The sequence below is a fragment of the Pipistrellus kuhlii genome, unplaced genomic scaffold (genome assembly GCF_014108245.1).
Source record: "Pipistrellus kuhlii isolate mPipKuh1 unplaced genomic scaffold, mPipKuh1.p scaffold_m20_p_2, whole genome shotgun sequence".
NCBI lineage: Eukaryota > Metazoa > Chordata > Mammalia > Chiroptera > Vespertilionidae > Pipistrellus > Pipistrellus kuhlii.
This window is the reverse complement of record NW_023425515.1, coordinates 182,750,881-182,774,189: the sequence shown is the minus strand read 5'-3', so window position 1 is coordinate 182,774,189 and position 23,309 is coordinate 182,750,881. Positions and strand designations below refer to the sequence as shown.

Sequence of the window (23,309 nt, the reverse complement as noted above, 5' to 3'; positions counted from 1 at the left end):
CTCAGCAGGCCCCTCTCCTCCTTGCTGTCAGGCGGGCCTTGGCCAGCTGGAATCCATGGAGATTGGAATTCCTGGGATTGCTTATGCTCAGGAGGAGGGAGAGCAGCTACAGCCCCCGCTGCAGGCACCTTGGAGGGGAGGAGAGGAAGCACAGGGCCTTGGAGGTTGAAGAACCGAGTTAAAATGACAAGTGAGAAAGCAGGACACAAAACTGAATGTATGCTGTGCCTAAAGTCTTGGCAGGAAATGCCTACAGTCTTGGCAGGAAATGCCTACGGGGCAGGGGGGGGGGGGGGAAGAACTGAAAGACAATACATCCAAATGCTAACTATGGATATATTAGGACGATGGGATTAGAGGTGAAATTTCCCCCAGCTTTCCAAAACTGCATGCAGCTACATTCGTTTTGATATAGAATGCATTTTCCCTTTGAATTGGTTTTGTAAAATTAATCTGTTTGCAAATGGCAACACCCACTCCCTATCTCACTTAACACGCTCTCCTTTTAATTCCAGCAAAGGTGTCACCTCCTTACAGACTCTAATTTTCTTACTTATTCTATGGAGTGTCCACCTCCCCCTGCCCCACTCTCTAACTTCCACAAGAGCAGAGTTCTGAGGCTTTTGTTCGCTGTGGTGGATGCTGTCCTTGCTGAGCCCATATCCCCTCGGGCACTCATCCTCTCAGTGTCCGCTCCCCGGGTGCAGTCCGCCCGCGGGCGTTCTCTGCTCCAGTTAGAGCCAGCAGGCCAGCAGGCTGCGAGTGCTGGGTGGAGATACACCCCGCCTGGCTCGGCCCTCAAGTGGGCCAACCCGAGGTGTGTTTTCCACTGTCACACTGAGTGGCCAAACAGGATTTACGTCCTGGTCACCCAGCAGTGACCGGCTTACTAACACATTCCTCGCTGGCTTCCTTCCATTCCCTGTCTCACTTCCTCACTCCATCTGCATTTCCTGAAATAATTTCCCAAGTAAACCCGCTGCACCGGCATCCAAGTCTTAAGGTCTACCTCTGGGGGACACAGTCTAGTATGTTCACTGACTTACCCAAGCGTATACACTAGCGCCTGACACATAGTAGGCGCTCTATAAATATTTGTGGCTGGAAGTTGTGAAGTGAAACAGGACAGAAATAAACATAAAAACTAAAAAAGTGGAAAAACAAACTTCCCCAGAGGTAGCAACTATTAAGTTTAATGTCTTTCCTTCCAGGTCTTTTTCTATATGCATACAAACATACATAACGTGTGTCATTCTAAAAGGGAGTCGAGCCTGGGCTGCAATGCTCAAGGGGTTGAGCATCAACCTATAAACCAGGAGGTCACGGTTAAATTCCCATCAGGGTACATGCCCGGGTTGTGAGCTTGATCCCCAGTAGGGGGCATGCATGAGGCAGCCTGTCAGTGGGGTCCCTCAACCTGTCCTGTGCCCTCTTGAAATCCGGGACTCCTCGGGGGATGTCCAATAGCAGGTTTCAGCCTGATCCCCACAGGCCCGAACCAGACAGGAGGGAACCTGATCCATTGAGCGTCTGTCCCCTGGTGGTCAGTGTGCATCATAGCTACTGGTCGACCAGTCGTTCAGTTGCTTAGATATATAGATAGATAGATAGATAGATAGATAGATAGATAGACATTTTTTACCTCTCCCTCTCCCTTCCTCTCCGAAATCAATAAAAATATATTTAAATAGCTGAAACCGGTTTGGCTCAGTGGATGGAGCGTTGGCCTGCGGACTAAAGGGTCCCAGGTTCGATTCCGGTTGGGGGCATGTACCTTGCTTGTGGGCACATCTCCAGTGGGGGTTGTGAAGAAGGCAGCTGATCGATGTTTCTCTCTCATTGATGTTTCTGACTATCCTTCTCCCTTCCTCTGTAAAAAAATCAGTAAAATATATTTTTTAAAAATATATATTTAAATATATAAATAAAAGGGAGTTGATGACACGAGTTGCACTCCCAGCTCTAACCCCCAGGGCAGGTCTTTTTCTCCGAGCATCACGTTCCCTCACCTGTCAAATGGGAAGAAAGGAACCTATGTCTGGGGCTGTCTGGGAGGAAGACATGAGATCATGCAGTTCCCAGCACAAATGAGTCCTTATGCTCCATAATTACAGACATCTGATTTCTCGTTTTCCTAGAGTAGGGGTGTCGAACTCAATCAGAGAAGGGGCCAAAATCTAAAATCCAGCCTAAATCGCGGGCCGAATGGTTTACTGAACAGTCATAAACTGTCATTGTGATGGAAACGCAGCGGAGTGCAGTGATGACAGCGCGGTGCGGGCCACATTGCAAGGCCTGGCGGGACGGATTTGGCCCGTGGGCCTTGTGTTTGACACATGTGTCCTAGAGGCCCGGTGTGTGAAAATTTGTGCGCTGGGTGGGAGGAGGGGGGTCCCTCAGCCTGGCCTGCTCCCTCTTGCAGTCTGGGACCCCCTGGGGGATCAGGCCTAAGCTGGCAGTCAGACACTCTTTGGCAGCCTGGAGCCCTCAGGGAATGTCCGACGGAGGCTGAGGCCCGCTCCCCAGGCCTCAGTCGGGCATCCTTAGCCAAGGAGGCCGGAGAGGCTCCCTCCCCGCCGCTGCACTAGCAGCTGTCAGCCTGGCTTGTGGCTGAGCGGAGCTCCCCATGTGAGAGTGTACTGGCCGCCGGAGGCAGCTCCTGCATCAGAGCTACTGGTCATTCTGCCATTAGGGCCAATTTGCATATTATCCTTTTATTATATAGGATTATTATATAGGATTCCTGCATGTACAATATTTCCAGCTCCCATCTCATCCTGCAGGTGGTCTGGGAGACAGTGGGTGAGGCAGCTTTAGGGGCAAGCCTTGATGACCCTGTGGACCAGACCCATCCTTCTGGACCCTCAGTCCAGCTTGAACACCGGGGGTGGAGGGGTAGGGAGGTGGGGGAGGAGGGCAACAGCAAGGGAGAGAAGTGATCCCTCCCTCATATGCCCCTCCACGCCCACACCTGGCTCTGGGCTCCTGGGAGGGAGGGGAGGAGTTCCTTCCCAAGAACCCTCTGAGGATGGACAAGTGTAGACCAGAGCAGGAGCCAGGAATCTCGCATGTGGAGAAAGGAGAGAAGACATGAGGCTCTAGCCTTGAGCCTCACCATTTTTCTGGCCTGTCCTCATTGCTTTTTTTTTTTTTTTTTAACAAGTTAGAAATATGCTGCAGTTATTGTAAATGATCATTATGAAAACTATTTGGGAACATGAAGAAAATGCCTAGAATACAACAGGAAGATAAATTAACAAGAACATAGTAGTTTGAACACTCCACCTACAGGAATGGAAAAGTGACATATGCGAGTAGTTCAGGATTGGGAGAAAAGAGAAAAAAACAAAACCGGTTTTATTTGTCAGAGGTGGCACACTGTGGACAAATATTTTTAATTCTTATTTTACATTTCACTGATGTGGTTATAGTGTTTACATGATAAATAATGAGTTGTCATTAAGGAGACTAAAAAGAAAGGAAGCTTGAGTCACCCAGCAAGGCGGGAAACAGCCACCCCAGTCCCTGCTCAGCCGCAGTGACACTTCCTATGGCAGCGCCTCGCCGGTGAAAAGTGAGCATTTACAATCCCACCTCCCACGAATGTGCAAGACGTGAAATGTATGATGCTGGTTATGACACAGTATGTAGAGTGTGCTTCCAGTTTTATTAAGAAAATATAAGTGCTGAAACTGGTTTGGCTCAATGGATAGAGCGTCGGCTTGGGGACTGAAGGGACCTGGGCTAGATTCCGGTCAAGGGCATGTACCTTGGTTGCGGGCATATCCCCAGTGGGGGGTGTGCAAGAGGCAGCTGATTGATTACTCTCTCTCATCGATGTTTCTAACTCTCTATCTCTCTCCCTTCCTCTCTGTACAAAATCAATAAAATATATCTAAAAGAAAAGAAAATATAAGTGTACATGCATGCGTTCTTAAAAGATGAGCTACACAGTGGCTATTTCTATTATTCTGTCTTTGTGTTTGCTTTTCTAAAGTTTTTACACTAACCATGATTTACTATTTAAATAAATGTGGAAAGGTTACAAAATAATATAGAGTATAATTCCATTTTATTAATTTAAGGATGGTGATGATACATAGGTAAAAGTCTAGAAGGATATATATGTAATTTATAGATATGTGTTTATACACATGATTAGATATACATACTAGAGGCCCGGTGCACAAAATTCGTGCTCTGTGTGTGGGGGGTCCCTCAGCCTGGCCTGTGCCCTCTCACAGTCCGGGACCCCTCACTCCTTACTGTTCACCTGCCCGCTGCCCTTAGGGCTGCCGCAGAGGCTGAAGAGGCTCCTGCCACTGCCACTATGCTTGCCAGCTGTGAGTCTGACTTCTGGCTGAGAAGCACTCCCCCTGTGGGAGCACACTGACACCAGGGGACAGCTCCTGCGTTGAGTGTCTGCCCCCTGGTGGTCAGTACGCATAATAGTAACTGTCATTCTGCCATAACAGTTGCTTAGGCTTTTATTTATATAGATTATATAGATATGTGTACTCTAAAAAATGAATGATTTTTAATTTTCCTATTTATATATTTTAAACTTTCTACAATGAGCACATGACAACCTGTATAAAATAAACGTAGTCTGGCTGGCCCATGTGGTTCAGTTGATTAGATGTTAACTTGTGCACCAAAAGGTTGCCAGTCGATTCCTAGTCAGGGCACATGCTTGGTTTGCAGACTTGACCCCCAGTGAGGCCTGTGCAGGAGGCAGCCAATTGATGTTTTGCTCTCACATCAACGTTTCTCTCTCTCTCTCTCTCTCTCTCTCTCTCTCGCTCTCCTCACTTTCTCCTTCCCTTCCACTGTCTGAAAATCAGTGGATAAAATATCTATCCTAGGGTGAGAATATATATACAATATATATATATATAGTCATTGTGGATAAAAAGCCAACAATACAAATATACAATTTTTCTTGTATGATATATAGAATATGAAGCTCTTAATTATAATCACATGCATATGTTTAAAATAGTTTCATTATTTTTTTCTTATTTCAAAATTAATACATTACTTATTGGAAAAAATTAGGCAGAAATTTGCCAAAATAAGAAAACAAAACCTCCTCAATCCTCATCTATTAGAAATAATCACCATTTACCACCGTGGCACATTTCCTCCTCATCTTTTCTCCTGTGCATGTACATACATTCATTTACTTAATTTCTATAAAAATGGGATCATGCTCTATGTACTATACAGGGCACAGCTCCTCTCAGTACTCCGGGACATTCCCACGCCAGTCAATATTCTCCCTGCAGCGCTTTGCCGCGGGGGCCCACGGGCACTCTGAACGCGATGAAGGGTCCTGCAGCGCATGGGACACCCTTGTGCGCTGCAGGGATAGTAGCCTACAGCATCCCCTCAGCCCCAGTTACTTTCACAACCAAGAGCGGGAGGGATGTGGCAGAGGCTATCTCCCTCCTGGTCACGGAGCATTCCTCGTACAGCATCATTTCCTAACGTGTTTTGCATGAAAGGCTTATAGTAGTGGATTATAATAAACATTCATTTAAAAAGCGTTCAGAGGGCCCTGGCTAGTGTGGCTCAGTTGGTGAGAGCATGTGTCCCAGGGCACATCCCTAGGTTGTGGGTTTGATCCCCGGTTGGGACATGTGCAGAAAGCAACCAATTTCTCTCTCTCTTTAAAATCAATGAGAGCATGTCCTCAGGTGAGGATTTAAAAAAATTAAATGTCTGAAAAGTCTTTACCATCATAAAAAAAAAAAAAAAAGCCCTGGCTGGTTTGACTCAGTGAATAGAGCGTCGGCCTGCAGACTCAAAGGCAGGCTCGATTCCAGTTAAGGGCATGTACCTTGGTTGTGGGCACATCCCCAGTAGGAGGTGTGCAGGAGGCAGCTGATCGATGTTTCTCTCTATCCCTCTCCCTTTCTCTCTGTAAAAAAATCAATAAAATATGTTTAAAAATAAATAAATAAATTTTCAAAAGCGTTCAGAGGAAAGATGTTTCAGAAATGCCAGCTAAAAAAATGTTATACACAGACTGAACGGTGTGGCTCAGTGTCGACCTATGAACCTGGAGGTCACAAATCGATTCCCGGTCAGGGCACATGCCCAGACTGTGGGCTTGGTCCCCAGTGTGGGGTGTGCAGGAGGCAGCCAATCAATGATTTTCTCTCATCATTGATGTTCTATGTTTCTCCCCCTCCCTCTTCCTCTCTGAAGTCAATAAAAATATAATTTAAAATATTTTTTTAAAATTTTATGCACAGAACTTATCATCTTCATGTTTAATTTGATTAATTTCTTAATATGACTTCCTGATAGTGGATATATTGGGAGAAAGGTGTGTATTGTACATTAAAGATGTTGAGAAATCATGGATAGTATTGTCCGGATTATGTAGAATTATCTAGTGCCATTAGCTACTACTCAGTATTAGCTAGTACCACCCCTTATCTATTATAAACAACAGAGGACCTCCACACAACGGGATTAAGTAATCTGTGTTGTCACATATGAAAAAGGTAGGTCTTATTTATACATTAACGAAGGCTTTTATCTATTGTGTTGGATAGCTTTTGAGCCCTTTCTGGAAATCATACAATTTTGCGGACTGTACTATTCTTCTGGGGTTCTGACAGACGAGGATTGGAATCCCACTTTGTCACATAATGGCTGTGCGATCATCGGAAAGCCCTGCTTCCCAGCCTTCAGCCTCCTCATCACTAAATGGGAACTTTGAATAAAAGAGCGAACAAAATGCTTCTTTTCTAGGAGCAAGTCAGTTCCTAGTCCGTTTACCTGCAACCCTGACAAAGGTGGATCATCAGCTGCATTAGTAGGCAACATCGCTTCAGTGGTTGAGCATCAACCCATGAACCAGGAGATCATGGTTTGATTCCAAGTCAGGGCACATGCCCAGGTTTCAAGTTCAAACTCCAGTAGGGGTCGTGCAGGAGGCAACTGATCAATAATTCTCACTCATCCTTGATATTTCTCTCTCTCCCCGCCTCCCTTCTTCTCTCTGAAATTAATTTAAAAATATATATATATTTTAAATATATTTTATTGATTTTGTACAGAGAGGAAGGGAGAGAGATAGAGAGTTAGAAACATCGATGAGAGAGAGTCATCAATCAGCTGCCTCTTGCACACCCCCTACTGGGGATATGCCCGCAAGCAAGGTACATGCCCTTCACCGGAATCGAACCCAGGACCCTTCAATCCCCAAGCTGACGCTCTATCCATTGAGCCAAACCGGTCCCGGCATAATTTAAAAATATTTTTAAAGTAATAATTAAATGTAACATAAACCCACAAACCAATCTATAATAATAAAAGCATAATATGCTAATTAGATTGGACGTCCAGTCCCACTGAGCCCTGATTGGTAAAGGATGTCTACACAGGAAGGATGAACTATAAATAATTAGTGGAAAATCAGTTTCTTGGCTGTCCCAAGTGAGTGGATTTTGTAACTGGTCAGTGCCCTTGCTGTAATTCTCTGTTTGGTCTATAGGACTAATACCTGTTTGAGGTATAGGACATGGAGGTCAGGGAGTTCCCACCCATTGTGCTCTCATTTCCTTGCACCCGGGTGTTACCTGGGTGGAGAGCTGTGGACGCGGTACTGTCCCCTATGAGAATTCTTGCTGATGAGAAAAGGCCTGAGTGTGTCAACAACACTGCACTCCCTGCCCCTGCATCCTTCTAGACGAAGCCAGTGCCAGGGACGGCCTATCTGGGTCTTGGGAGGGGGGCCTGCAGGAGATAATAATAACAGCCATCTCTCGCGCTGGGGATTAAGTGAAGTTATATATAAATGGAGCTGCTGACAGAGGACGCGACAAGTGTCAGCCCCCTTCTCTCCGTCCCGGAAAGAAATACCTGGCTTTGGGCTCCTCTTGTTTTGTCCTTGGCGCAGAAAGGCCTGCCTCTGACTTCCAACTGGAGCAGTCAAGTTCTTTTTCTTTCTTCTTGGCTTTTTCTCTTTCCTCTCCTTTCCCCCCTTTCGGGGAGCTAGGGGAGTCTGAAAAAAAAAAAAAAAAAAGCATAGCTTTGGAGAGGAAGGAGCAAAGGGCAGGGTCAGGGACAACTGCACACTCCCCCAGCACACACACACGTTTATACACAGATGCACCTACAATATGCACATATGTGTGCAAATCACAAGATGGGGACAGAAAGACATCTGCACACACACACACACCGATGCACATGTTTATACAAATATCTCTCTATAGACATGTACATACACACAGGCAAATGAAATACACACATGTATGTGAAAACTTACATATCTATACATCTCACAGTTGGGTAGACAAACCCTGGCCCTCCCCATGAGAGACCGTCTGTCATTTACGAAGTCATTCAACCAACACACACTGAGTGCCTGCTCGGAGCCACGCTCAGCCCTGTCACAGGGGCTGGGAGGAAACAGTCCCTCTCACCCAGCAGCCGCTTCCATTTCTTGATGAGGACTTTGGCCATGGACACCGCCTCTTTGTCTGAGCAGTACTTCCGGACCCCATTGACGGCGACGCCAATCCTGGTTGTCTGAAAAGCGACAGAGTTAGGGACTGGTCTGGGAAGGGACACTCAGTGCCCTAACTGAAAAGACCTGCCCCCGTTCACACACCCTCTTCCCTCAACCTGACCTGTGCCTGAGATAACCCTGGTCCCATGACGGAGGCCCTGACCTGCCATCCTTAGTGAGGGCCAGTGCCCCAGGCTCAGCCCCCTGCACTAATGGATAACTTTGGTGAAAAGCTGAGGTGGTGATGGTGGTGGTGGTGGTGGTGGTGGTGGTGGTGGTGGTGGGTCTGGCTGGTGAGGACCCCTCCCCATTCCCAGTCTCCAGGTGTGGTGGAGGCATATCTTTGAGATCAAGTTTCACCTTAAGATTTAACCCTGGCTACTAACGCTTGTGCTGATTTTTTTTTTTTTTTTCAGGGTCAAGAGCATTGGGTAATGTTTGGGAGCTCTATGGGCCACAGGGAGGGTCAAAAAATGGGGGTCTCTTCACTGGATCATTAGCCTCTTGTATGCCACAAGCCCAGGGCCTTGGGAATTGGAGTATTCAAGGAAAATACACCAGTCTTTCTCCCAGACCCGGAGGGCCCTCTGTGCTTGGAAGGTCTCTGGTGCCCATCTAAATGTCCCAGTCCCCAACCTCAGAGCACCTCAAGATCCCCCAGCTCTCTACTCAGAAATTGTCCCCAGGCCCCACCCTTCGAGGTCTTCCCCCCAGATAGATAGCTCCCCCCCAGCACTGCCCCCAGAGCTGTCCACCCCCACCCCACCTGGAGTAGCTGGATGGACATCTGACAGCTGTTCAGCTTCTTCAGAAGGTCGAGGGCCCCTTCCTGTGGGAGGCCACAAGGTGAGGGCTGAGGCTGTGGGTTCTGCCCAGGCCCCTCTCTGACCATCTGGTCTTGGTAGGAAAGAGGAGGGGAGGTGGCGGGGAAGAGACTGTTCCAGTACAGGACACAGGCAGACAGGCAGTTGGAGGACAGGCAGGGGACAGAAAGAAGGAGAGAGAAGGAAAAGATTCTGCCCCCGTTCAGCTCTCTACGTCATCCTTACCATCCAGGCTGGGTTCAAGCCCTAACCACTTTCCCTGACCCTAAGCCACTGGTTCTCCTGCTCTTTCTACTGGGTATGCTCTCCCCTTCCCATCTCTTCCTTAATTACTTTGCAGCTTATTATTATTATTGCTTTAGTATCTTCCTTTCCTCACTTTCCTACTGTGAGCTTCTGCAGGGGGAGGTGGTTGTGTGTGTGTGTGTGTGTGATGTGTGTGTGTGTGTGTGTGTGTGTGTGTGTGTTTACAGCTCTATTAGGGTATAATGGATATACAATAAACTGGACATATTGCAGGCTACAACTTGATGAGTTTTGATCCATGAAACAATCGCCACAATCAAGATAAGAACACAGCCACCATTCCCCGAAGTTTCCTAGTTCCCCTTTGTAATCCATCCCTCCTTGCTCCCCCCAATCCCATAACCCAGGCCACCACTATTCTGCTTTCTCTCATGATAGATGGGCTTGTATTTTTTTAAAAAAGGAATAGTTTAGCTCAGCTGGCCTGGTTCAGTGGTTGAGCATTGACCTATGAACCTGGAGGTCACAGTTTGATTCTCGGTCAGGGCACCTTCCTGGATTGTGTGCTTGATCCTTCAGGGCGGATCATGCAGGAGGCAGCCAATCAATGATTCCCTCTCAGCTCTGGTGTTTCTCTCTCTCTTCCTCTCCCTTCCTCCATGAAATAATTTTTTAAAAATGATAGTTTATTGATTTTTAGAGAGAGAGGAAGGAAACATCGATTGACTGCCTCCCCTACACCCCTTACTGGGGATGGAAGCCATAACCAGGGCATGAGCCCTTGACCAGGAATCCAACCAGCAACTTCCTGGTGCACCAGATGGCATCCAAGAAACTGCACCACATCAGCAAGGCCTGGGCTTGCATTAAAAAAAAAAAAGTGTGTATATATATATATATATATATATATATATATATATATATACATACGCACACATACATACATACATATACATATATACTTAATTTTTTACAAAGAGAAAGGGAGAAGGATAGAGAGTTAGAAACATTGATGAGAGAGAAACATTGACCAGGTGTCTCCTGCATACTCCCCACTGGGTATGTGCCTACAACCAAGGCACATGCCCTTGACCAGAATTGAACCTGGGACCCCTGAGTCCGCAGGCCAACGCTCTATCCACTGAGCCAAACTGGTCAGGGCATGAGCTTGCACTTTTTTTTTTTTTTTTTTAAATATATTTTATTGATTTTTTACAGAGAGAAAGAGAGAGGGATAGAGAGTTAGAAACATCAATGAGAGAGAAACATCGATCAGCTGCCTCTTGCACACCCCCCACCGGGGACGTGCCCACAACGAAGGTACATGCCCTTGACCGGAATCAAACCTGGAACCCTTCAGTCCGCAGGCTGACGCTCTATCCACTGAGCCAAACCAGTTTTGGCAGGCTTGCACTTTTAAGTCCTGTAGATCAAGAGTCCTGTAATAGACTCCTTTTTGCCTGGCTTCTTTCACTTAGCGTAATCATTTTGAGATGTATCCATGTTGCTCTGTTTATCAACCACTCCTTTTCACTGCTGGGTTGTTTCCAATGCATGCACATACCACAATTTGCTTGTGCATTCGCCCGTTGGTGACTTTTGGTAGCGTCCAGTTCGGGCCTACTACAAACAAGTCCGCTAGGAACACCCACGTACAAGTCTTTGGATGGACATACACTTCCATTCCTCCTGACTCCCTGCGTGAATGAATCAAGCAGAAAGCAGAAGGTGGGAGGGGAGAGTGGGAGGAGTAGAAAGGAGACTGAAATTTGAAAATCTGCTGGCTGCCAGCCCCTGACCCACCCCTGACCCACTTCAGCTTTCTCCTTCTTCCCAGCCACTTCCTAGAAGCCAACCCCCGGCCTCCTGGCCTGAGTTTGGTTCCCTGGGGAGCACCAGCTGCCAGGCTTCCTGGACCACGTCCTAAGGGTGGCCGGTCCCCAGTTGGGTTCATGGTATGTATTCAGAGGTGTGGCCTGTGGGTGTGTGCGCATCTAAACTTCTGGCATGTAACTCTGTGTGGAACGTTAATTAAAGGCTTATTGTGTGTGGACACTGTTTGATGTGTCTTACATGAATTATCTTTTTAAAAAAATATATTTTATTGATTTTTTACAGAGAGGATGGGATAAGGATAGAGAGTTAGAAACATCAATGAGAGAGAAACATCGATCAGCTGCCTCCTGGGGATGTGCTCGCAACCAAGGTACATGCCCTTGACCGGAATCGAACCTGGGACCTTTCAGTCTGTAGGCAGACGCTCTATCCACTGAGCCAAACCAGTTTCGGCATGAATTATCTTGCTTAACTCTTTCAATGATCCTATGAGGTAGGTACTATCTTCATTTGTATAGACCACATGTGTCAAACACAAGGCCCGCGGGCCAAATCCGTCCCGCCAGGCCTTGCAATGTGGCCCGCACCACGCTGTCATCACTGCACTCTGCTGCGTTTCCATCACAATGACAGTTTATGACTGTTCAGTAAACCATTCGGCCCGCGATTTAGGCTGGATTTTAGATTTTGGCCCTTTCTCTGATTGAGTTCGACACCCCTAGTATAGACGATCCCACTTTCATGGAAGAGGAATCCAAGAAACAGAGAGGTTAAATAATTTGCCTAAAGTTACAAGGAACAGAGCCGGGATTCAAACTCGGGCATTTGAGGCTCAAACCACTATACATTAGTGCAGGCCTGGACACAGATCTGTCCAGACTTGTCCAATTGTCCAATATCAACGTGGGTAAGTGCAATGGTGTGCTGGTCAATATTTAACAACCAGGTCTTAAGGGGGTGGGAGGGCCCTGATTTGTATTGTTTGCCTATTTCTGTGTAAACACTCCTCCCACGGCCAATCGCAAGTTACCACCACGCTGTCATTGAACTGAAGGAGCTATTGGCGAGTAACACCCTTAGATAGCATTTCCACCATGGCGATGTAATAGAAGTTACAACCTCTAGACCATAGATGATGGTAAAATAATTAGGAAATGGTTATTTTGGAGTATTTATTACCTTTGTTTTAAATATAATTTATTGAAAAATTATTTATTATTTGTAAGCTTACAATTTAATTTTTTTCTATTTTATTGACTTTTTTACAGAGAGGAAGGAAGAAGGATAGAGAGTTAGAAACATCAGTGAGAGAGAAACACCGATCAGCTGCCTCCTGCACACCTCCCACTGGGGATGTGTCCACAATCGAGGTACATGCCCTTAACTGGAATCGAACCTGGGACCCCACAGTCCGCAGGCCGACGCTTTATCCACTGAGCCAAACCGGTTAGGGCCAATTTAATTTTTTAAGTGATGGTTCAATTTAACAATAGGCTTGCAAAATTCCTGAAACCTCAACCACCAATGTTAAGCCGGTTCCATCTTACCACTGGACATTTGTCTCTGTATGTCACATTGCACTGCCAGGTGTGTCTCTCTGCACCCATGCACAGGGCGTGTGATATCTCTGGTCCAGGCGTGGAGCTAGTGGGTAAGCAGCTTGAAGCGCAACGCGTTTGTGAAATGATGCCTGGGCTGTAACGTCTGAATGTGTAAGCCATAGACATTGGAAGTTTTGCATGTCTGTAGTTTTGCTTATTGTCTGCATGCCCACGTGTACCCGTATAACCGTCTTTGTGTATCTTTCTGTAAATATAATGGTCCATGTATCTGTCACATCAGGGTGGGTAACCATGTCTCATATGCAATTACATTCACAGTCACTTGTTTAGGTATTGTTGTGTGGTTGTAGCTATAGTGTTGTGTGTGATTGTGTAGCTGTGACTCAGTGCGTGCATGTTGAAGCTGTCTTAATGGGTGCACGCTGACACCGTCTGACGAAAGCCGTAAACTGCAGTGATTGGCAGTGCACCCTGGGCCTGAGTTGAAACGTGGAGGATCCGTCTTATTTCAGGAAGTGCGTCCTCCTTTCCCTAACCACCCCTGGTGGCCCGTTTTCACTCCTGGAGCAGCCCCACCTTTCTTGATCACATGCCCAGAGCTCCGTGCCCACTCAGACGCTGGGCGAAGCCCAGGCTCAGACGTGGCTGCAGACTGGCTCTGAGTGACGGGGAGCCTGTGGCCAGGCCTGCACCTTTCCTGGGCAGAGTTCTGAATGCTTCCACAGGAACACGTTCCAAGGAACGCCGTTCCCCTTCCCGCTGCAGAGGAGAGCCAGGCCCCGAGAGGGGAGGTGGTGGGCCCGTGGCCATCGAAGAGCAAGGGGAAGCCAGGCCAGTCCCTTCCTTCTCAGCCAGAGCTCTCCTCACAGCCAAGCTGCTTTCCTCCGGTCTCCTACCCCATCCACCCCCTCCACCCCTCTCCCGCAGAGGCCCAGAGTCTCCTGGCCCACGCCAGGGTCAATGAGGAGCGGGGCTGGGGTAACCTGTCTGCTTTCTGTGGAGTTTAGCTCAGAAGATGGGTTTGGACTCTGCTGCTCCAGTTGGAAAAGTGTGTGTGTGTGTGTGTGTGTGTGTGTGTGTGTGTGTGTCCACACACACACACTTGTAGCTCAGTTTGTTTTTCTGCCTTTGGAAGATCTGGAATGGGGGTGGGTGGACGCTGAGACGTAAGGGTGAGAGCTGCCCTGACTACGCAGGTTTCTGCTTCATGGGCTGTGCAGAAGCCGATCTCATTTTCTTTCTTTCTTTCTTTCTTTCTTTCTTTCTTTCTTTCTTTCAAAAAAAAAAAAAGAAATATATATATATATATATATAATTATTGACTTTTTTACAAAGAGGAAGAGAGGGATAGAGAATTAGAAACATCGATGAGAGAAACATCGATCAGCTGCCTCTTGCACACCCACTACCGGGGATGTGCCCGCAACCAAGGTACATGCTCTTGACCAGAATCGAACCTGGAACCTTTCAGTCCGCAGGCCTATGCTCTATCCATTGAGCCAAATTTTCTAACTCCTAGCTGGCGCTGTCCCAAGCCCTAGTCGGGGTTGCAGACCTCTTCCCCCTCGCCACAGCCAGAAGACAAAACCTGGCGGCCTCCTCCTCAGGAGGGAGGCATTCTCAGCTCCTCTCACGAGGAAGACTCGGAGGCTCTGGCCTTCATACTAACTGCAACTCAGGACCACTCCTGTCTCCTGTCTACTCCAGGGCTTCCTGACACTCCCCGTTCCAGCGATGCCTCTCTGCTCTGCTTCAAACCCTCTTAGACGGTCCCCCCCTTTCCCCCAAGTTCCTAGGGTCACAGAGTCCTGCTCCAGCACCAGGCTGTGGACAGTGGGGAGAGGGAGGCCCTGGGGCGGGGCGGGATGGGGGCCGAGGGGCGGGGAGCGTGCCCGCAGGCCCCCCTCCACGCCGGTCCTCCCTGGGTGTGCCCAGATCCTCCCGGAACGAAGGCCAAGTTTGCTCTGGCCAGACGGACAGTCCCGCGGCGCAGCCGGAGGCAAAGATCACCGGAGGATCAAACATTAACTCCACCTCGGCGGCTAGGGCGAGGGTTAGGGCGAGGGTTAGGGCTAGGGTCAGGGTTAGTGTTAGAGCTAGGGTTGGGGCTAGCGCTCTGTGCGCCCCGGACCCGCAGGTAGTGCCGCCAGCCCCGCCGGACTCCCCTCCACCGCCGGGAGCCGCACAGCCCGGCCGCCAGCCCCCCCCCCCCCCCCTCCAGGGCTGCTGCCGCCCCGCACCTGTTCGGCCCCCTCCGGCGCGGCCCCGTCCAGCGGCCAAGGGGAGGGAGCATTGCAAACAGAACCGCTCCTGGCGCCCGAAACTGTGCGATCGTGGGACCCGTGGCCCTTCCCTCCTCCCCACAGAACCACGCGGGGTGCGGGGTGCGGGGTGCGGGGTGCGGGGTTCGGCTCTGCACCGAGAGTTCAAGTTTCCTTCTTGACACTTTTGGGGGCCCCCAGGATTGTGTCCCCCTCGCCCCGCCGTCGCCTCCACGGCCCTGGCCTCGCCCCCGGTGCCGTCCCGGGCCTCGGGAGGTCCTTCTCCACGTCCCCAGCTCTTCCCTCGCGTCCCAGGACCCTCATCAGCCACCCCGGGGCCCCGGACCCTACGAGCTCAGAGGTCCACGCACCAGCCTGGCCTTCGGGGCCGAACGATGCCCACCCCGGGCCCCCCGAGCCGCACGCACGCCCCCCCGGAGGTGCTCAGGGCTGCTGCGCCCAGCTCCCGGCGCCCCGCCAGCGCGCGTCCTCCCCCGGGCTCCGGGCGCTCCGGGCCGCGCCTCCCGGGGCGGGACGGACGCCGCGGCCCAAACTCTGCAGCCTCACCGTGCGCTTCCTGGCTACCATCTTCTCCAGCTTCCTGGCCGTCCTTCGCAGCTCCTCTTCCCGGCCCATGGCGCCCGCGACGCCCGGGGGCGAGGGGCGAGGGGTGCGGGGCGCGGGGCAGCGGGGCCTCGGGGCGGGAGCGCGGGGAGGAGGCGTGCAGCCCGCGGGACGCGCACACGCTGCACACACGTCTGGGGGGCGGGTCCCCCTCCGCCCGTCCCCCCCCCCCCGCAGGCCTCCGCGGGGGGAGGGGTGGCTGCGCTAAATATAGATTTCAAGGACTCGTCCGGGCACAGATTGCCCGCGCGGCCAGGCGGGCCTCCCGGGCGGGCCGAGGCTGCGGGAGCGGGCGCTCCCTCCCGCCCTCCCAGGCCTGGGGTCGGGGTGCAGAGGGAGGTGTGGGGAGGAGGCCCTGGGGTCGGGATGCAGAAGCGGGGTTTGGGGAGGAGGCCGGCGTCCGGGGACGCAAAGGAAGGGCCGTCGAGGGGAGAAGGGCGCCGGTGCGCCCGGAGCTGGAGCTGCGGCGGGAGCTCAGGGCCCGCTGTCTGCCCCGTTACCGTGCAGGGCGCGAACCCAGCCCCGCGCCTGTGCCCACGTGGAGGCGGCTGGGTGCACTCAGATCACACTGTAGGGCGTGACCGTGGAAGCCAGCTCCGCCGACCCTGCTGTGCTGCTCACATCCTGAGCGCGCGCGAACCCAGCCCCCCGGTTCCGGCTATTTGTTTGTAAGGTTGGGAGTTTGCATTTCTAACAAGGTCCTGGAGCCGGCCCCAGGCCTGCGCGGAGGAGGGAGCACCTGGGAGATTCCTAGGTGCACAAACTGAGAAATACCAACCCAGGTGCAGGGGCGCCCACCATTCAGGGTCAGGGCGCCGCCTCCCCGAAGGGATGGAGTCTGGAAGGGGCATCTTGGTGCAGAGGAGACAACAGAATTGTGTCGCCATAGTGGGCACGCCCCTGTGTTTCCAAGGGTCCCTGGCAGATCCACGTCTCTACCTAAACAAGTGAGAAATTATCTTGGGGCAGAGCGGGCGGTGCTTAGGGACCTGGAGGGGAGGCGTGAAAAGTGGTCCACAGTGTGTACAGGGTGGGGAGCTGTGGTTTGGGATGTTCGGTGAAATCTCCAGACCCTCCTGGTAGAGCCGTAGAGAACCCCACCCCAGCCCCAGCACAGAGGCCGTGTGGTGTGGGCTCCTGTAGCTTCTAACTGCAGCTGTGTGTCCCGGGACAGAGGCAGGAAGGGGTGAGGTTTTCATTCATTCAACAAATGTACTGAGCGTTCAGGCAATGACCAAGGCAGACCCGGTCCCAGCAGGCTTGAGATTGGGTCTGTGGGCAAGAGACCCCTTCAGTAAATAAGGACAGAGCCCATTCTGTGTTACCACAGCTGGGGTGAGGGGCGGCACGAAGGGGAGGATCCCTTAAGGACACATTGGAGGGAGGGGTGTGTCATCTCCTCTGAAGAAACAACATTTAATTTTGGAGCAGAAGGGCAGAGTGGGAGTTGGAGGCAGGAGGAAGAGAGTGTTCACCTGAGAGAAGAAACATTCACTCACTCACCAGGCACCTACTATGTGCCAGGCAGTTCTAGCCCTGGGCATTCAGAGAGGAACAAAGCGGTCCTCCTGGAGTTTCAAATGTGCAAAGCTTAGGGATGGTAGGGCACTTGGTGTGCCAGGGTTGCAGGAACTGAAAAATTGGCGTGGCTACACCACAGAGGTGAGAGGAGTGTAGAGAGAAATGAGACAGAAAATCAGAGATGTGGTTGGGGCCTGACCATGCAAAGCGTTGTAGGCTACTTCTAGAAGGTTAGACCAATGGTTTGGGATCTGGGGAGGTCTCTTGGCCAAGCCCCAAGCAAGCCCCGCTAGGGTGAAGGGACAGCTGCCAGCAGTTACTTAGGATTGCCTTTAAAAAGTGAACAAACAAATCTGCTTTCGGGCCTCAGCTTGGAGAAGACTCAGGTGAAACTTTCCCCAATGAGCTCATCTGACACCAGTTGCCTCCACCACACCCGGGTGGGGAAGTGATGCCACATCTTCCCTGGCATCTGGGGTCTGTCTCCAAAAAAGGAGAATCTCCAAGAGCAGTCTTGATAGCCCTTCATTGACACACCCGGTTTGCTTCTTGACCTTCTTTCTGTTTCATTTCCCTGCTCCCTCCTTGTGCTTTCTGCTATCACCTCACAAGTGGTAGAACATGGCATTTCTTTCATTGTTGTCAGTTGGCAGATCCGCCTCTCAGATACACATTCCCCAAGGAGATGGAAAGTGTTATCAGCTTGGCCTTCATATCAGCCCAGGTGTAGTGGGTCTAGATATGTAAATCGAGTCAAGCATCAGGAATGCTCGGTCCGACTCAAGAATGCAAATAAGCTCATTTGAGCCTAAGTTTTGGTAATACTTCTTGGTATTTGGGGGTATAAAATAAATGCACTGTGTGGGCTCAGGGTCCCCTGCCTCTCCATCAGAGAGAAGGGCTTCCCACCTAGTTCCCAGCTTGCTTCTATTTCTGAGTCTTTCTTCTTTCTTTTTCTTTCTCTCTCTTCCTTTCTTTCTTTCTCTCTCTCCCTTTCTTTCTTTCCTCCTTTCTGTCTTTCTTCCTTCCTTCTTTCCTTCCTTTCTTTCTTTCTTTCTCTCTCTCTCCCTTCCTCCCTTCCTTCCTTCCTTCCTTCCTTCCTTCCTTCCTTCCTTCCTTCCTTCCTTCCATCCTTCCTTCCTTCCTTCCTTCCTTCCTTTTTTCTGTGAGGGGATAGCCTGTGTATTATAGCATGTTTAGCAGCATCCCTGACTCCAGCCACCAGATGCCATGAACGCCTCCAGTGATGACCTGGCCAAAGCAACTGGTGTTTGGAAAGGTCTTAGGATTATAGTGAAATTGACCATTCAGAACAGAGGCCCATACTGCGGTAGCACGTTCTGCCTCTGCCCGAATCATCAAAGCCCTCAGAGAATCTCCAAGAGACAGAAAGAAGCAAAAGAAACATCAAGCACAGTGGGAATATCACTTTTGATGAGATCGTCAACACTGCCCAACAGATGTGTCACCTATCTTTAGCTAGAGAACTCTCTGGAACCATTAAGAGAGCCTGGGGCCTGCCTAGTCTGTGGGCTGCAATGCTGCCACCCTTAGGGCATCAACAGTAGTGCAGCAGAATGTCCAGCTACTTAAGAATCACAAAGGAAATATTTTAATTAAAGATCATTTGATAACAAAAACAAACAAGTTTCATTTTCCTCAAATTTCCATCAGTTCTCACTCTGAGTATGGCAACAACAAAAAGTCAAGTCTCTTACATCATCAGGGCTCAGAAGACTCTTAGGGAATGAGTCCAACCCCTTCATGGTACTGATGGGAAGACTGAGGCCCAGGCTTGCCTTGTTCAACCATTTCAGGCACTGTAGGTACCATCATATTCCTTCTGCCTACCTGTCCTCCCTGCAGGCAATTCCTGCACGCACTCAGACGTCTTCCCACTTCTCCCTGAATGAGGGTGTGGGGCAGACGGGAAGAGCTTGGGAATTAACACCTCTAGTAAGGACCTACCCAACCAATAAGAGACCAGAGTTTGTGGTAAAAACACTGATTTCTTCACTCAGCGGAACAACGTGAAGGCATGTTCTAATCTATATGGCCTCTCAAAGGTTCCCCAATAAGTAAGCCTAGATACAGTGATAGCCCTTCATTGACACACCCTTTTTTGCTTCTTGACCTTCTTTCTGTTTCATTTCTCTGCTCCCTCGTTATGCTTCCTGATGTCACCTCACAAGTAAACTACTTGCCCCCAAATACCCGTCTCAGGGGAAATCGAATTGAGACAAGAACTGGGCAGAGCTAAACCAGGTCTCCTCACTCCTGGTCCAGTGCTCTTTCCTCCACACCAGATTTCTCAGCCACGGCCCTGTTCACACTTTGGGCTGGATAAGTCCTTGCTGTGAGGGGAAGGCCTGTGGATTGCAGCATGTTTAGCAGCATCCCTGACCCCTAGCCACCAGATGCCAGTAGCACCATCCCATTGGGAGCAATACAAAAATCTCTGCATCCCTCTTGGGGCAAAATCAGCCCAAGTTGCGAACCACTGCTCTACACCAGGCTGTCTGCCTTATGGGGCCCAAAGAAAGAATTTCAAGTCCTAAGATTCCCTCTCCTTTCCTCTTGATCGCCAGATCACATAAATAAAACCACCAGGGGTTTACTAAAAAAAATCTTTTATTATAGATGAGTGAAAGAACAATTCAGAGATGAAGTCAGAGATGAACAAAACCAGACACTGGGGGCTCAGCAGGTGACTTTGTTCCTGTGGATCACAGAGCAGCCAGATCGCCAGGGGACACAGCCCAGCCTCCAGGCCAGGCTGCTGTGTTGGCCACTGGCACCCTCTGGCCTCCCCTGTTTGGCCTGGCTCATCGGCGACTGTAAAGCTGAGGTGTTAGAGACCGGTGATGGCTTAGGTGTTTGCTAATACGGGGCTGGGCATCAGGGTGGAATTTCTGGCTCTGGGAAGCAGACCGCTAAGTCTCTGCCCTCCCATTTCTGTCTTTCTCCTTTGGTGACCCTTTCCTTCCCTGAGACGGGAAGGCTCCTGAGTTGACCAAGAAAAAGAGGAGACGCCGAGACTGGTTTGGCTCAATGGATAGAGCGTCGGCTTGGGGACTGAAGGGACCCGGGTTCGATTCCGGTCAAGGGCATGTACCTTAGTTGCGAGCATATCCCCAGTAGGGGGTGTGCAAGAGGCAGCTGATCGATGACTCTCTCTCATCGATGTTTCTAACTCTCTATCTCTCTCACTTCCTCTCTGAACAAAATCAATAAAATATATTAAAAAAGAAAAAGAGGAGAGAAGTGAGGACCCATCATCTGGGACCATCCCTTCCTTTCCTGCTAAGTCAAGGAGAGCGGGCAGGCTGCTTCTTGGCTGGGGATGTAGTAGAGGATCCCCAGAAGGCTGTGCTATCCCTCGAAAGGAATGATAATCAGGCTACGTAACTGAAAGTACGGCATGGACATGACCAACCAGAATGGATGGGCTGTAGGCAACTGCGAAGTCACACAGCTGATTGTCAGTCTGCCCCTCAAGCCAGAACCATCTGCCCCGGCCCATTCCCAAGCTCAACCCTTGGGACCGGCTTCCCAGCAAGGGACCACATCTGCAGGACCCTTGTCTTAGTCACGTGGCATCTGTAGTATCTAGTACAGATCTAGACAAGAGCCAGAACTCAGTGAAGAAATACTAATGAAAGGATGAGGAGATGGTCCCTAGTCTGGCAGAATCCCTGGTCTGGAGAATGATGAAGGCAGCCTGGTCCTACTCTTGTGGAGCCTCAGAATGACGGAAGAAATAGTCCTGGTCCGATGAGGGACTGAGGGTTCTGCAGCTGAAGTAGCTGGGAGCACTCAGATCCAGCCAAAGGGCTCCCTCACCCTGGGAAGCAATGAGATGGAGGGGAAAGAACCACCACCAAGCCCTAACATGGAAGGGCCCAGCATCCTTGGCAGGGGCATGGGCCCATGGCAGGGATGAAGGCCAGCCATAGGGCCACTGAGACAGAGACAGCATGACCCAAGGAAGTGAACACCTCAGCTCCTTAGTCTTGTGCCCTCAAGTCCTAGCTCTGAACGCTGGGGTCCAGCAGGAGGGTGGTTCAGGCATGCAAGGGCCAGCAAGGAGCTAGTCTTGCAAAAGCAGCACAGAACTTGCTGGGAGAACCCCAGTTCTTGAGCCTTCTCCTTCAGTGAAGCCAACCTGGGGAGAGAAGGACGAAAATCGACATTTTTAAAGCACTTATTATATGCCAGCTGTTTGTCTCACTCAGTTACACAAACGTCTTATGCTGATGCAATTATGTCATAATATGGGGGTAGATGAAAGTATCCCCATTTTACAGACGATGAAGCTGAGGCTTGAAGAAGCAAGTCCACTTGCCCAAGTCTCCTCACCCTAAAGCTGGGGCTCTTAGGTTCATACATGCTTCAACAACAGGCATCAGCACCAGGCTGAGGGATGGACACCTGGCTGTGGACACAGACTGGTATCTGGTGCCTGACTTGGAAGGACTGAGGATGACAATTCCCCAGAGACACCCAGCCCCTGCCCCTGCCTTCCTCCACTCCCAGCACAGAAACCAACACATCCCTGAGGACTTTCCAGGGGAGCACGGAAGAGAGGAGTCTTCCTTTGCAAACGACTGGCTCTGTCCTATGCCTCTCCCAGGTCCCGCAACTAAATACCGTGTTTCCCCGAAAATAAGACATCCTCCGAAAATAAGACCTTCTTACAGGTTTTCTTCTGAGTGAAATATAAGGCATCCCCCCGAAAATAAGGCCCTTCTCCCCCAGGTTAAACATGAGAGATTTGGTCCACTGATTCTGAAAGAAATGGAGTCACAAGAAATTCACCAGGAAATTCAGGAATTGGATTGTTATGATGATGTTCCAGAAGATGATGACGTGATTGTCATTGAATAAATGAGTAAATTCTTGATACTGTAGGATTCACAGTTTGTCTGGTTTGTGTTGACAACTACCGTACTACCGTACCGTATACAGGTAATAAATTTCCTTTATTTTCATTTAACAATAAATGTGTACCGTATTCTTCTTCATGGAAAAATAAGGCATCCCCTGAAAATAAGACCTAGAGCATCTTTGGGAGCAAAAATTAATATAAGACACTGTCTTATTTTCGGGGAAACAGGATAGATGCACATCCTCGATGCCAGGGAGCCACCAGTCTTGGGAGATTCCAGGAGACTCCCGTACACGGGGAGAGCCAGGGAACCCGAGGCCTGGTGCACAGACACCCTAATCTTGCAACTGCAGGGAAGCAACCGGCCTGGCTGACATAGCTTTGCTCATCCTCTCCTGCAGCAGCCGGAGCGTGGGCCTCATCACCTCTGCCCTCCCTCAAGGCCTGGGTGCTCCCAGCTTCACCCATCCTGGGCTGCAGCGGGGAAGGCGAAGCTCCAGGACAGGGAATGGCCAAACTGTGCTCCCCGATCCTGGGGAGAGGTGTCCCACCCCCATACACCTGCTCCTGACCAAGTCTGCCTCCTAGGCACTCTGCCATCGCCCTCAAACCACAGTCCCGAGCGCCCACCTACCGGCATGTTCCTTCTGGGTGGAGGCTGCCTGGCTGAGGGACAGTCTTCCGGGTTCTGATGCCCCGCGCCGGTAGGAACGGGTGCTCTCGGAGCTGGAAGGCAGGGAGAGGCCGATGTGACCCCCGTGCCCAGGGAGCCCCCCCGAGTAGAGAAAGGGCCCAGGTGTGGGGCTTAGAGTCCACGAGGCCCCTGGCCTCTAGAGAGCTCTGGCTGCCCCCCAAGCTCCAAACTGGAAGAGTTTGTAAGGGAGAGGACCGGATCCTGGAGTGAAGGTAGGGACAGAAGGATGCCCCACGGACAGCCTCTGGAACAAGCCTCACAGGTTCCCACCTCCTCCACTCCAGCTTCAGCCGTCTACGTCCCAGATTCTTAATCAACATCCC

At 50.4% G+C, this 23,309-nt stretch overlaps 2 protein-coding genes across 4 annotated transcripts in view; both read right to left on the bottom strand.

Moving 5' to 3' along the window:
- Positions 1 to 15,990, bottom strand: part of TCEA3 (transcription elongation factor A3) — a 38,475-nt gene extending 22,485 nt beyond the window's left edge. Inside the window, exons 1-4 of one of the 3 annotated variants that reach the window (XM_045585032.1) lie at positions 15,827 to 15,990; positions 9,297 to 9,359; positions 8,445 to 8,550; positions 7,879 to 8,020 (exon numbers count right to left, since the gene is read on the bottom strand). In XM_045585032.1, the coding sequence (XP_045440988.1) occupies positions 7,879 to 8,020; positions 8,445 to 8,550; positions 9,297 to 9,359; positions 15,827 to 15,895 (380 nt within the window). In that variant the 5' untranslated portion in view covers positions 15,896 to 15,990. The remainder of the gene's footprint in view (positions 1 to 7,878; positions 8,021 to 8,444; positions 8,551 to 9,296; positions 9,360 to 15,826) is intronic. The other 2 variants (XM_036443697.2, XM_036443698.2) reach the window with 2 other exon arrangements.
- A 4,675-nt stretch (positions 15,991 to 20,665) lies between these two features.
- The window catches only part of ASAP3 (ArfGAP with SH3 domain, ankyrin repeat and PH domain 3), a 45,385-nt gene continuing 42,741 nt past the window's right edge, over positions 20,666 to 23,309 (bottom strand). Inside the window, 3 exon segments of the mRNA XM_036443692.2 lie at positions 20,666 to 21,569; positions 22,927 to 22,983; positions 22,985 to 23,018. Of these exon segments, the coding sequence (XP_036299585.1) occupies positions 21,495 to 21,569; positions 22,927 to 22,983; positions 22,985 to 23,018 (166 nt within the window). The 3' untranslated portion in view covers positions 20,666 to 21,494.